At 47.6% G+C, this 13,594-nt stretch overlaps 1 protein-coding gene across 3 annotated transcripts in view; it reads right to left on the bottom strand.

Moving 5' to 3' along the window:
• ADAMTS10 (ADAM metallopeptidase with thrombospondin type 1 motif 10) overlaps positions 1-10,888 on the bottom strand; it is a 79,973-nt gene extending 69,085 nt beyond the window's left edge. For all 3 annotated transcript variants that reach the window (XM_019513350.1, XM_019513353.1, XM_019513351.1), the window contains exons 1-2: positions 10,478-10,888; positions 5,539-5,903 (exon numbers count right to left, since the gene is read on the bottom strand). In XM_019513350.1, coding sequence (XP_019368895.1) covers positions 5,539-5,903; positions 10,478-10,565 — 453 coding nt within the window. In that variant the 5' untranslated portion in view covers positions 10,566-10,888. The remainder of the gene's footprint in view (positions 1-5,538; positions 5,904-10,477) is intronic.
• Between the last annotated feature and the right edge of the window lie 2,706 nt (positions 10,889-13,594).

The raw sequence follows: 13,594 nt of genomic DNA, 5'->3' as shown, positions 1-13,594 counted from the left end.
ATCTATATAGTAGTGGAGTTTCATTTAAATCATGGAAAAATGAAATGCCACTATATATAGATATAGATAGACAGGTAGCTCTATCTATCTATCTATCTATCTATCTATCTATCTATCTATCTATCTATCTGTGGTGTTTCATTTAAATCACCAAAAAGTGTGGATTTGGATTTACTTTTTTTTAACCAAAAATTGGGTTTTTTTTTAAACCAGAGAAAATCAGGATCCCTGCTTATAACCAGGTTGGGAGGATAAGGGCTCAAAACCTGCAAACTCTTGCATATAAAACTGCAAACCTTACACATACTGGTGCCCCTGTAAAACACTCTGAGTTCTGCTGAGGAAAAGAGAGACAGATAAGAGCTTGGGTTTAGTGTTATGAGATAATAAGGCAACTTGAGCACCCAAGTTGCCTTATTGACTTCAGGAGGACAATTTGCATGTGTTTGTCTTTGCAGGACTGACCCAGGGGATTTCATTTTTATGGAGCTGGTGCTCAATGCAGACTTGATCCACAAAGCTTAGATTTGCTTAGGCTCTGGATCCAAACATCACAGTCCCAGCAGTGGAGTCTAAAGCTGTGATCTAAGCTGCTCCAGCCATTAAGCAGGATCCCACTGTGCCAGGTGTTGTACTAACACAGAGCACCAAGACAATCCCCACCCCAAAGCCCTGACATATAGGTGTTTGCCTGTTTACTGGCGTATCATGTCATCACATCACTCCTGTCTCTACAGTTTGACTATTAACAGTGGAACTGTTTTCAGGGGAGAGAACAATGGGAGCAAGGACAAATCACCTTTTTTCTGGGTCTGTACAGCTTTGGCACAAGGAGATTCTGAGTTCAATGGGCCGCCTCTAGGTCAGCAGTTGGGTCGCAACCCAAATGAGGGGTGCGGGGGCAATGCCGGCAGTGCCACGCGCAAAGGATGAGCCGTGCTGGGAACTCCCCCACCCCTGGCCCACCGCCACTGCACTCCGCTCCCAGCAGTGGGTCGAGGCAAAAAAAGGTTGGGAACCACTGCTGTCGGTCCTACTCTAAGGCAAAATATAAGCAATAACAGTAATACTGCTTTACCAGATCAAATCAAATGATTTTACAAATCTCTTATTAAGTAGAATAGAAGAGGAACAGACGTGTTTTTTAACCTTAGGATCAGCTTTCCAGAGACTCTCTACCCAGGTGAATAGCAATACCTAAAACTTCCTCAGCTCTTTTCATTTGCAGGACTTGAATTCCTCTGCAAAGGAGGGTAAGTAGCATTCTCCGCATTTTACAGAGGAAGAAATAGAGGCACAGAAGAGCAGCGATATGCCGAAGCGCACGCGCATTCGGTAACAGAAGTGGTGGGAGAAGGACACAGGTCTGCAGGTTTACAAGTCACCCCCCCATGTAATAGATCTTGCTGCTCCCTGGACATCCTGGTTACAGGAGGAGTGCTGCCTTTTGAACTCAGGTCTTCAGAGGCAAATGCAGGGCAATGTCACTTTGGACTCTTTCTGTCTGAGGTGTGTAAATGTATGGTGCTCCCAGGCACATGGGTTTCTGGGATCCCAAACAGCCAGTGGATTGAAATAGTTCTCTGGTGAATACAAGCTTTTCAGTTCCCCTGTATGGCTCAGGCACCAAACGCTTCTAGGCCTGCTTCCTGTCGATTCCAGCTGCTTTTTGTTGCAGGCTTGCTGGCAGCCTTGCCTTGCTGGCAGCCAACGGCCAGTGCGTGTTTTGGAGCCTCGACCATCCTGCCCTTTGCTTCCGACAACTTAAACTGCGGTGACTTTTAGTCTGTTCAAAATGAAGTGCAGCATCGTGCATGTTACGTGAGCAGGCTCTCCATGTTGGGATGTGGTGGGCTGGCGTGCATCGGGGTATGCGGGATGCCAGCATGGATGGGTGCGTGCATGTGTCGGGATGACTGTCTGTGCGTCCAGGTGACTGTGCATGTGTTTCGATCGCTGGGATTGTGTTGAGGTGTCTGAGCGTGTGCATATAGCATGACAGATGTCAGTGTGAGTTGTGTGGATGTATGCAGGTACGTAGGCCAAACTCAGAGGTGACATAAGGTGTGAGTAGACAGCAAAAAGAGAGCGGGGAGGGGGTTGACATAGACTCTTAGAAAACGAGGGCTGGAAGGGACCTCAGGAGGTCACATCTAGTCCAACCTTCTGCTCAAAGCAGGTCCAGCCCCAACTAGATCATCCCAGCCAAAGTTTTGTCTAGCCGGGTTTTGAAAGCCTTCAAGGATGGAGCTTCCACCACCTTTCTGGGTAACCAGTTCCAGTGCTTTACCACCCTCCTAGTGAGAAAATCCTTCCTAATATCTAACCAAAACTTCCCTTGCTGCAACTTCAGATGGTTTAACTTACCCAGTGAAGCAGAAGTGAGTGCATTGTGTGAGGGGACAGGGCAGGACATTCTGGGAACCTGGGACAGCCTTGAGTCCTGCTACCCATTCTCTCGGTTGCTTGGTCTTTGACGTCTAGCACCTTCTGCTTCCTTAGCTGACAGATTATATTAGCATATACTAACTGCAGCATGTGACAAACAGCCCCTTAATAGCAGCTCTGCATGTCATGTGCAGGAAAATATGCCATCCCGTCACGATGCAAGCAACAACAGGGACCGGTCTGTCCAGCACTCTTCCTTGGGACAGGGACTAGAGGAACTAGACGGATCTTTTCCATTTCTACTTGACTGGACACAGGGGTTATAAACAGACATTGTCCAAGGAAGTGGATCAGCCATACTGGGACACATCCCAGCTGATTTGCTTCATTGGGCAAAACAGATGTTGCCCGTTGTCCTGCAGGGACTTCTGGGGACAGCTGGGGCCTGATCCTGTGGGACAACCCTCGGGTACACCTCTGCCAATGGGGGAACCTTGGGTTTCTCCACTAGCAGAGGGATGATTGGGGGATTCCTAGGCATGCCTTGCAACTGGGCAAAACCAGGGGTTCCCCATTTTCAGAGACACACCCCGCATTGGATTCCCCCAGGCACAAGACAGCCGGTGAGAGGAAAGAGCTGAGAGAAGAAGAAGAAACAGGATGAGGAGGCTGCCAGGTTCTCCTTCCACTGCTGGTCAAAAAGGTTTTAAAAGAGGCGGTGCTGTTGGGCCACAGGATGGGATGTTAGGGGCTCTGCAGCAGTGGAGGGTGAGAGCTGAATAGTTCTGGCAGGAAAGAGGAGGAAAATGAAAGTAGCACTTGGGCCCGGTTCTGGTCCCTACTATCCTCTTTTATCCCCAGAGAAGACTTAGTCACCTCCATTCGAAGGGCCCAGTGGAGGAAGAGCTATGGCAGAGTGAGGCGGTGACAAAAGCGTGGGCTGGCATTTTGGGGGGCTGGACAGCATCCACACTACTGGTTTGGATTACACCAGTCCCCATGGGTGACTGGTACCTCCTGAGTCTGGGGTGGGGGGGCACCTTCAGAAGCTGGCATTGGCATTGTCAGTGGGGATGGGGCTGGCAAGCAACCATAGAAGCTGCCGGCGACAGTGGCAGAGGGGGTGGTTCTATCGGGTGGGGGGGGCACATGCCCCCCCCCACCAGTTGCCCATGCCAAAGCAGCCAAAAAATTTAAATTTCATTGCTAACCTCTCTGATGGACATTGGACATCTCCAAGGAAGAAGCCTGCCTAATCTGCATATCACAGAGCAACTCTCCTGCAAAGGAATAAACTTCCAGCCTCTACCTCCCCTGTGCAAAATGAAGTTTCTTTTCTACCTGGGAGGGCTTTTACAATCTTTGAATTCTCCTCAGCCTGAAGAAGGGTGTTTGGACCCAAAAGCTTGCAAAGAGAGATTTTTTTTCCCGCTACTATTTAGTTGGTCTAATAAAAAATATTGCCTCTGATCCAAGAGCTTTGTTCATCTTTAAAGCAGCTGGATCCACTTTTCTCATTAAAACAGAAGAGCCCCCCCGCAACTGATTTTGTAAACTCAGATAACAAAGCCATTGCTGGGCTACTGTACCAGCAGAAGGCAAAGAAAAAATGCTCGCTGCCCTGCTGTGCTCTCCTGGGGAGGGACTAGAGATTAGTCTGCCACTGGGATCTCCCTGTGCCCCTCCTGTTCTATGGGACTATCTGGTCTTGGACAAAGTATCATCTGGCCACACATTGTCTGAGGATTTGCTATCCATGCTAGGAGGGGAAAATTAATGGTTAGATCCCTCATAGTGCAAAATGTACTCTCCAGCAAACTCCAGGGGGACTATCAGTAAATTAAGAAAGAAAGATCTATGTTACCCACTGGTTGTGGGGCAGACTGGAAACAGGACATACAGAGGTATCGTACATAGTAAGTAAGGCCCCTTTAGGCTGCTCTGACTGTAGACCGGCTGTGAATTAACTCCCAAATCAGAGCCCTCTTACACTGCTGTAGTGGTATATGGGGGCTTTACTCTAAAGATGAGTCTAACCCATAAAGTCTATTTCTCTAGTTTTACCCCACAAAGGAAACCATCCTGCCACGAGCAGGGGGCTGGACTAGATGGCCTCAGGAGGTCCCTTCCAGCTCTGCTATGATCCTAGGATATTTCTCATGGTTTGCTCAAGGAATATGTTTGCACCAAGCCCTCTGCTTGGTGTAGAGGAGAGGGGTCTAGATAGAGAGGCTAGGGATAGAGACTCTTTTGGAGGCAGCACCAACACCTCCCGTGTGTTGAGGAAGCTTTAGAGCAATGGCCACATCCATCCAGGGGAAGTGGAAGGTGACAGACGGTATAGGTGCGCCTGGCACCAGCGGGATGCTAGACTCTGCCTTTGCTCTGGAGATTGCATGGGGGGATACTGGACAGTTCATCAATATAAGCACAGTTCACCATGTCTGTGACCGCTTGCAGAAAACCCATTGCATCACAGCACAGCAAGGTTTACATCATAGTGTGACCACATGTCCCCATTTCTGGCTAAGATATCATCGAAGCAAAGACACACAAGCATTTTGGCATTGGGTGGTGGGTTTTCTGGTTGTTTGGTTGGGTTTTTTTTGTCTGCAGTTTAAATGCAGACAGATGGTAGTCCCTAAGGATGCTGTCTTAATTACAGAGGCCTGGATAAGCACTTGACTTATGAATGTTCCTTCTCTGAGAAACCTCCACCCTTCCACAATACATTCCTCCTTTGTACATGCAGAATGCCTCTGTTGTTGTTGGAAAGAGGCAAGGGAGCTCAGTGTGGGATCTCTTAGAGATTAAATAATCTGAATGCAGGCTATAAATCTGCCCAGCTCATTCCAATTAAAGTCAGCAGAGAGACTCCCACAGATCTGAATGGGAATTTGACTTGTATCCAAGTAGGGCTTATGGCTACCCACAACTTTAACCAAGGGCTATGGCTTCTGGAGAGTCCAGATCCCGGCATGCACTGTTCCACCTCCATTTGATCATTTATACTCCAGTGGAGAAGTGCATGTTGGGACCCATCAGCGTTGCAAGGTACAATTCTGTGATAAAGATTAGGAGACTTGCTTTGCTTTATAGGAGGCCATAGTGAGTAATAATGGCCTTGGCTGGGCAAATATGGAGGCTCACCAGTCCGTTGCAGTTGCTGATGGCGACTTTTGAGTTCAGGTAGCGGTCTTGCAAGTGGCCTGCGTAGTGGCAATCCTCGTGGAAGTCGTGCTGCCAGTCCATCCCGTCGCGCTTCCAGTACTCCACCGTGAAGTGCTCAGCCAGCAGGTTCGAATGCAGCGTCAGGTTGAGGAGGAACTGGGTCCGGTGGGCAGAGACTTTGTAGAAGACTTGTTGCTCAGATGGCTCATAGGACAGGGATCCCAGGCTGCGCCGGGGGCGTTGTTTCAGCGGGCTTCTCATGTCAAAGGTGAGGAAGTCCCCGTTTTGGTCCACTTGGATGGGAAAAGCGATTTCATAGTGATCGAGGCTGGAGAGGAACTCCTCTGGCGGGCAAAACAAACACAACAGCAGTGACTAGCTAGCTAGGCAATCTGGCCAACAGACACAATGACGTAGGGGCATGGTGGGCAACAATGGGAAATGACTCCAGCAATGAAAAGCCAGTGCAATTCTCAGCTGCTCGGCCATGTCATGAAGAAAAAAGGTGACCGGCTCTTTCTCCAGAGTAAGGCTGCAGCGAGAATACTGCACGCTCTCTGGGATAGATGTTCAACATCTTTCACAATGGGACCAGTTTCTCTCCTTAGACTCCCTCCCTGGTATTCCTCTTCTCTCCAGCTGGGGACTCGCGTTCACACAGCAGTTTGGGGACACTGGTAAAGTGATCACCAGGGATCCTGGTTTTCCCCGATTAAAAAAAAAAATCCCCAATTCTGGGGTTAGAAAAAGTTACCCAAAATCCACATTTTTCCAGGATTAAAATGAAACACCACTAATGTAAAGATCTATATCTATCTATCTATCTATCTATCTATCTATCTATCTATCTATCTATCTGTCTATCTATCTATCTAGATAGACAGATAGATAGATAAATCTATAGATAGATAGATCTACAGATAGATAAATCTATCTATATAGATAGATAAATAGATAGATAGATAGATATCTATAGATAGATATAGCTATAGATATAGATCGATAGATATCTATCTATAGCTATATCTATCTATATCTATAGCTCTATAGATCTATCTATATGGTGGTGTTTCAATCCCACAAAAATGTACCCAGAACCATACACTGAGGAAATGAGAATGTATTTAGCAAATGAAAATATAGACTGCAGAGCAATATAGAGAGACTCTGTTGCTGTAAAGATAATTATTTATATTATAGCGGTATCATCAACCACTAACGCTCCAATGGATAGGCATGGTTCAGACCCATGGTAGGAAAGTTCCTGCAGTAAAAACCTTACAAGAAAAATAAAGGTGGTAAATCAGAGTCCAAGAACACACAGCAGGCCCAAACCAAGACCGGAAGCCAGGTCCATGATTAAATTGGCGGGTCCGCTAACCACTAGGCCATCTTGCCTTTTCAACTTGCCCGCTCTCATTGCTTTTTGACACATCCGTTTGTCCTACCACGCTGTCTATGGACACTTCAGTCCCTGAGTCAGCCTCGCACCACGGAGCAAATATGATTTGACAAGGATGCAGTCCGCAATGTATGCCTGTGCTTGCATAGTAACATAACACCTTTCCCTGTCAAAGAAATTGGCTCTTTGCAGTGTCTAGAAACATGTCTCGAACGACCAGCAAACTGTCACAAGAACTGCCAGAGCAAGCCTGTCTAGATCTGTCTCTGACAGTGGCTGCATCCAGATGCTTCGGAGGAAGGTACAATGAGTCCTTTGGCAGTTTATGGGGTAACCTGCATTTGGCAGCTCCTGGGTAACCTTCCTCCAGGGAACTCTCCACCTAACTCCCCACAGTTTGGCGTGGGTCTATGCTGAGAAGCAGGAATGATTCATGGTGTGGAATGGACGTCTCTACCCTGCCCTCAAACTGGAAGGGACTTGCTGTACTTTCTGCATCTTTTTCTTTTTTTACCATTGTTTTCTAAGCAAACAGGGAGAGGTCGGGCTGCCTTGCAGTGGCTGCATTTTGCCTGACTCCACGCCACCCATCTTCAAAGCCTTCCTAGCCATCATAAATTTGGACTCCAAATCGCACTCTCACCACATGCCCGGCTCTGGAAAGTTTGCTTTCCTTCTAGTGTGTTTTCCAGTGTGGGATCTGACCGTGGTTTCCTCGGCCACCGCTAATGGGTGGGTCCTTCCCACTGCCTGGGTTTAGGGGTTAGCTCCTGACCTTCCAAGCCATAAACACCTCTGGCACCTATCTTTGGCCTGACCAACCAGAAGTAATGATTTTTTTTTTTTTTTATTCCCCATGCTTCGGCTTCCTCCGCACCATCCCACATCGTGTGTAATGAAGCCGGGCAAACGAACACAGCTATTTCCACTTAAGTCATGACTTCAGGCCTGGAAAAACTTGCTACTATTGGAAGCATTTTCTTTTTCTTTCTCTCCTCCAGTCCACCACCTGGACATACACAACAGTAGCTAGGAATAGAGGCTGTGCCAGTGGGGAACCAGGGGTTGGGCTCTCTGATAATGACTTTCTGTTCATCATGGCATAGCCAGGAAGGCTGGTAGAGGAGGTAGGAAATGAGCCTGGATGGGAGAAACTTGGGTTCAGGTCCCTGCAGGGCCATCAATGCCCTGAGACACTGGGTAAGTCACACAGGGTAGATCTATGCTACTTCCGTGATGCTGGTCTGAAGTCCTTGCCTGTTGATGCAACCCCAACCTGGATTTGCAGCAGTGCTGTCAGAGATCACAGGATCATAGGCAAGTGGGACTGGAAAGGACCCTTTGAGGTCATCTGGTCCAGCCTCCTGCTCATGATGTGCCTAAGAAAGCTAGAATCTCTGTGGGTTTGCCTGTGCAGCAAAATGAAGGTGTGATTCCCAACACAGGCAGCTGTTTCTTCACCCCGCACTCCTTCCTCGTTGCCTCTTGAATCAAGGATCTGGTTAGCAAATGAGAAGGAAGCTGTAGCTTCCCCTGACCTCGTTACCTGAAAAGAGGTGAACCCTGGCAACAGCCCATTCACTCATTAAAATCACCTCTGGTCCCCAAAGGCTCTAGGACTAAATTAGGACAACCTAATGCACAGCATTGGCATGGCCAGATCTGACGTCCCTTCCTACTGCTCCCTCCTCCTCCTGAACTGCTGTTCCTCTCCATGGCATCGCCTCCTTCTCATTCCTACCATATCATTCCCACTTGATTATTGCAGGCCCTTGATCTCCAGGCATCATGCCTCCCACCTCATCCACCTCTACTCAACCATAAGCCATCTAAGTTAACCAACTTTATGGCCGTGCTCCTCCTTTGTCACCTTGTTGCTTCTCACGGCAGGTTCTTAAACCTCATTTTTATCTTCAAGACTCCCCAGAACTTAGGGCCCTCCTACCAGCTGGCAACTAGAATAAACTGAGTTAAAATCATCAACGCTGGGGCCAGTGCCCAAGGGGTTGGTCATAAATACATTTACTCAACAGAAACGGTCATCAACTTTTCAAGTCTGGAGACTTGGGTCCTAATCCTGACTTGAGTCAAATGTGCAAGGGTGTTTGGCAGCCTCAGTGTATTTCCTGCTTCTGCATATCACCGAACAACTCCAGAGTTTGGCAGAATAGACTAAGACGGCCTTTACTTAGCAGAAGCCCAAGGCTAGAATAGTAAAGGTACATTGCGTCAGGACCCAAGTGCATCGAATGACCGGCAAAGCGACCCAAGACTGGATTGAGATGAACTAGCAAATTGAGCGGGGCTAAGAATTGGAGGGGGTGCTGCAGGTTAACACTGCGGTGGTTTGGCATGGAGGAGTTGTCATTCAGATGTATTTGGTGCGGCGAACAAGGCGATGCAGATGGAGGGAAGTTGAACTGACTGCTGCGGGAAGCCCAGTACATTAAAAACAGGAATTGCCAGAGTCTTTGGCGAAGAGCACCAAAACCCAGGCTTGTTTCAGATGAAGTTTGTCTTCTGCCTTTACAAAGCTGTGAACTGTGCCGCATCTGCAATTATTCTGTCTCCGGTCACCTCTGTTTATACCAGCATATGCGGCAATGGGACAGCTCTACACATTTGGCACTGATAAAGCATTGCAACCCCAGTGTGTTTTGTGGCTTTTCATTTTGTCTTTGTTCAGCCTCACTCGGCATTAACTGCCGGCGGATAACTTCAGATGTATGCAGGGGGCCTTAATACATCATGGAGTGTAGCCCTACTGCAATTAGCTGCACAGCCTCAACTGCACACAGTGTCTCACAGTCAATCCAGCATCTGGACAAACACAGTTAAACACACATGCTCAACACGTATGCTGGCACGCACAAAAAGCATCCAGTCCATATATCCATAGCCAGAGGCAAACACATACGCACAGATGGACATTCACTGCCAGGTAGCATGTGCACGTGTTCATGGAAAGGGGACATACACACATGCAAGCACCCACACTTATCCGCACACCCACAGAAAACACCCCCGCAAGCGCTGAAATGGAGGCCTGCAACCGTGCATACACAGATGCTCGCAAGCACGTGTCCACCTGAACGTCTTCGTTTTTGGAAGGCTCTTCGCTATAAAGTTTGTCTTCACATTAGGATGCTTCATTCATCTGAAATGCAATGGCAGCTCTCTCTCTATTACTATCTGGCCCAAAGACCCTTTTTGCTTTCAAGGAGGCAAGCAGCCCAGCTCTCTAGCTATCATTTGATACAGCTCCTGGCTACAAGGACCTGAAAATCCCAGACCAAAATTATTTCTTTTTCATTGGTGGAAGGGTATTCCTTTGCCGCAGACACAGCTGGGACGGCACCAGGGGCTCCACTACTGCCGGTCAAGCAGGGTGGAGTGCAGTGGTCAGCATAACAGGACTCGCACAGGAGGTTCCCCATGCGCACACCAGCATTGGGAACTATCTACTGAGACACGACGGTCCAGCCCACTTTCCCCTTCCCCATGGCAAACCCCTACCTTGTGACTGGAACGTGTAACCAGGAAAGTTGCACATGGCCGTGGTGAAGATGACAGTCCACGTCAGGAGCCTCCAAGCTATTGCCATAGTTTGCGATGCTTGTCTCAGTGCAGGGAGTATTGTACCAGCCTAAAGAGCTCTGTCCCAACATGTCTCTCTTTGGGCCACTGCTTATGTAGAGACAGGAGTCCTCAGTTGCTTCGCAGACATCCTCAGCCACTCCGTGCTCTCCCCAAAGCAGCGAGGCTGATAGAGTCGTTATATTGTACTGTACCCAGGCTGGCGTAATGGCTTCAGCGTGTGCTAATTAGCATCAAAGCCTCTCGGCGGCATTGCCCCTGTAGAAGAGAGGATGAGGAGGGGGAGAACAAGGACTGGAGAAAAGGGGAGGGGGGGAAGAGTAAAAGAAAAAAAAAGCTAAAGAAAGTAGACTGAGAAAGAAGGGAAAAGTGAGAGAGAGGGAGTGTGAAAAAGAAGGCAAGTGGGGAAAAGCGGGCAAATGAAATCAAACAAGTCAATTCACAGCTTTTTCAAGCCACATTATTCTAGTGCCCTGATAAGCCTGCCAGGGACCTGACTCTCTGTCACCTGCATCTTGCGCCATCATTTACACCCGTTCAGGTTTGGTAACGCTTTAGTTCCCGCATACACACATTGGCTTAAATTCTCAGTGCAAAGGGGCCTCCGAGGTCTGCTAATGTGTTGTACACTGCTAAAGGGGTGTAAAGGGGCCTTAGGGGAAATGGGAAGATGTTGGCCAGTGATGGACACCATCAAGAGCTACCTGATCTCCTAAAACTGAACCATAAACCTAGACTGCTGTCCCTGCTGAACCATTTTAGGAGACTTCAGGACTACGATTGGGAAGCTCTCCCTTAAAAAATTCCCTCTGCAAAATGTTGGAGGAGCTGGCACCAGAGCAGAGGTATTGAGAGATGAAAAAGGAAGAGCAGAAAAGGCAGCAAGAGTGGCATGGAGGCCTGCGGTATAGTGGAAGTCTCCCACAAAAGTCTCCCCTCCCAGTGCCACGTGTTTCCTGCCTGCAGGGGAATTGTATCTGTCTATGGGCAGTTGGAGCCAAGAACAAATCTACTGCTATGATGTTCATTGGACTATGTTAGGTTCCCAAACTGGGCTGCACATTTTGGCATGCTCTCCCAAGTGGTAGCACCACTTGCCTCCATTAAGCCATCATTAGGTACCAGGCATTTCAATGTATAACTGAGACATCATCATCATTGGTGTTACAACAAAAAATAGATGCAATAAATAAATGGTATTGGGTAGAAAACCCAGCTTTTTAACAGATCCCACCATCCCACCTTCTGACCCCTTTGCTCAGCATCTTGGCTAGAGTTACCCAAAGAATTCAAATCAAAGCAGTCACTGAATTTTGCCCTTCGCTCTACAGATGATGAGATTCTTGATTGCATTTGTTATTCAAAATGATTAGTGAATTGCTTCAGTGAAAGCTGTCCGGCTTGCAGTTCACTTTTGGCCAGTCTATGGCAATTAGAAACAATTTTCATAGTGTTAGATAGCTGCAAAAGTCACGTGATTTTGTTTCTGTTCACCAGTTGGGCAACTTCTACAAATATCCAATGCATCCTATGTTTAACTTATGGATACAGAATCTCAAAGTCATTTCCTGCCAGTATTGGAGATAAAAATACCCCATTTGTGGATATCCTCATGCACAAATAACCAAGTGCAAATTGGAAATGCAAGCACAGAAAAGGTGACAGGCACAAACTGAACCTTGATTTCAAGTCTGAACAGTCAGCGACATTGTTTCACAGGATTTGCTCAGGCCCGGTACTGCCCATTTCTGCTTCCAGTCCTGGAGGGAAAGTGTGGAGGGGGCATTTTTGAACCTCAGGATAAGATCTACTTGACGTGTGTGTGTGTGTGTGTGTGTGTGTTTTGGCTCAAGGATTGAGAATGGAAGTGGTTTCTACGTTATCCGGAGCGATCCAACTCAACTTATCCTGCTGAAGAAATGTGTTGAATAATGAAGCATTTTGAATCATTAAATCATTGCCTTGTCCAGATTTCATAGATTCGATTCCTCTTGTGTCTATCTCGTAAAGGAGGGCTGTGTAGTCTAGTGGCTAGACTTCAGGGCAGGCCTCCTGAGTTCTCCCCAGCTCTGTCTTTGACCTCTGACTCATCCATAGTCCCTCTGAGCATCAAGTTCCCCATCTGTGAACTGTAGCTAATCCTTGTATGGTGGCAGCACCTAGGATCTCCAGTTTGGGAGCAGGGCCCCCCAGTGCTGGGCACTGTAGCAAGAACAAAAAGATGCCCCAAGGAGCATACAATCAGTTCCCTTCCTCACACTGGGGCTAGCTGTCTTAACTGTTCCCTTAGATATCTGAGCACGTTTACACCGTGTGATCTGCTGCTCGTTTGCACCCAGATCATAATGGAAAATCTGCCCCAAGGGCCTTTCAAGATCCTGCAGCAGGAACACGATGCTGCTTTGGGGATGTTACTTGGAGGACTTTAAAAACCACAGACAGGGCATGAAACCACTTTAGCAAAAGGTTGCAGACACTGGGCTACATGGAAGAACACAGAGAAGAGTCCAGCAAGACTTTGCAAGCTAGTGGGAGGACAGCAGATGACAGTCAAAGTGAACAACTTTCAGCTTACAGCAAATTGCCAATTCTGCAGCAAGCCAAAGGACCCTGAACAACTATATTTGTACCTGTGCTTATAAGCTCTGTGGGTTAAATTTGCTTTATGGACCTAGGTTTAAGGAGCTAAAACCAAGGTTAAAGTCTCTTTCTGGGCACCCCTACCATCCAAGAATTTAAATAGCATGACCTTCTATTTAGTCTCATAACAACGTTTCCTTGAAGCATTGAAAAGTCAGGAAACAAAGCAATACAAATAAACGTAGCACTGCATTACATCAAATACTAATTGGACAGCTGGAGGGATTAACTGTACTGCATACTCAAGAACGCTAGAGGGAGCCCGGAGAAGAAATCTGGAATGAAAAATGAGACAGCAAGGTCATTTGGGAGTTTCTTGGGGACTTCCATAATGGTCTGCATCACCAAAGCCTGGCTCGGTAACCACAAGCCCTATCATGGCTGATGCTGTCCTTT

Source organism: Gavialis gangeticus, unplaced genomic scaffold (assembly GCF_001723915.1).
Source record: "Gavialis gangeticus isolate Ggan-Ray unplaced genomic scaffold, GavGan_comp1, whole genome shotgun sequence".
Lineage (NCBI taxonomy): Eukaryota > Metazoa > Chordata > Crocodylia > Gavialidae > Gavialis > Gavialis gangeticus.
This window is presented reverse-complemented; position numbering and strand designations above follow the sequence as displayed.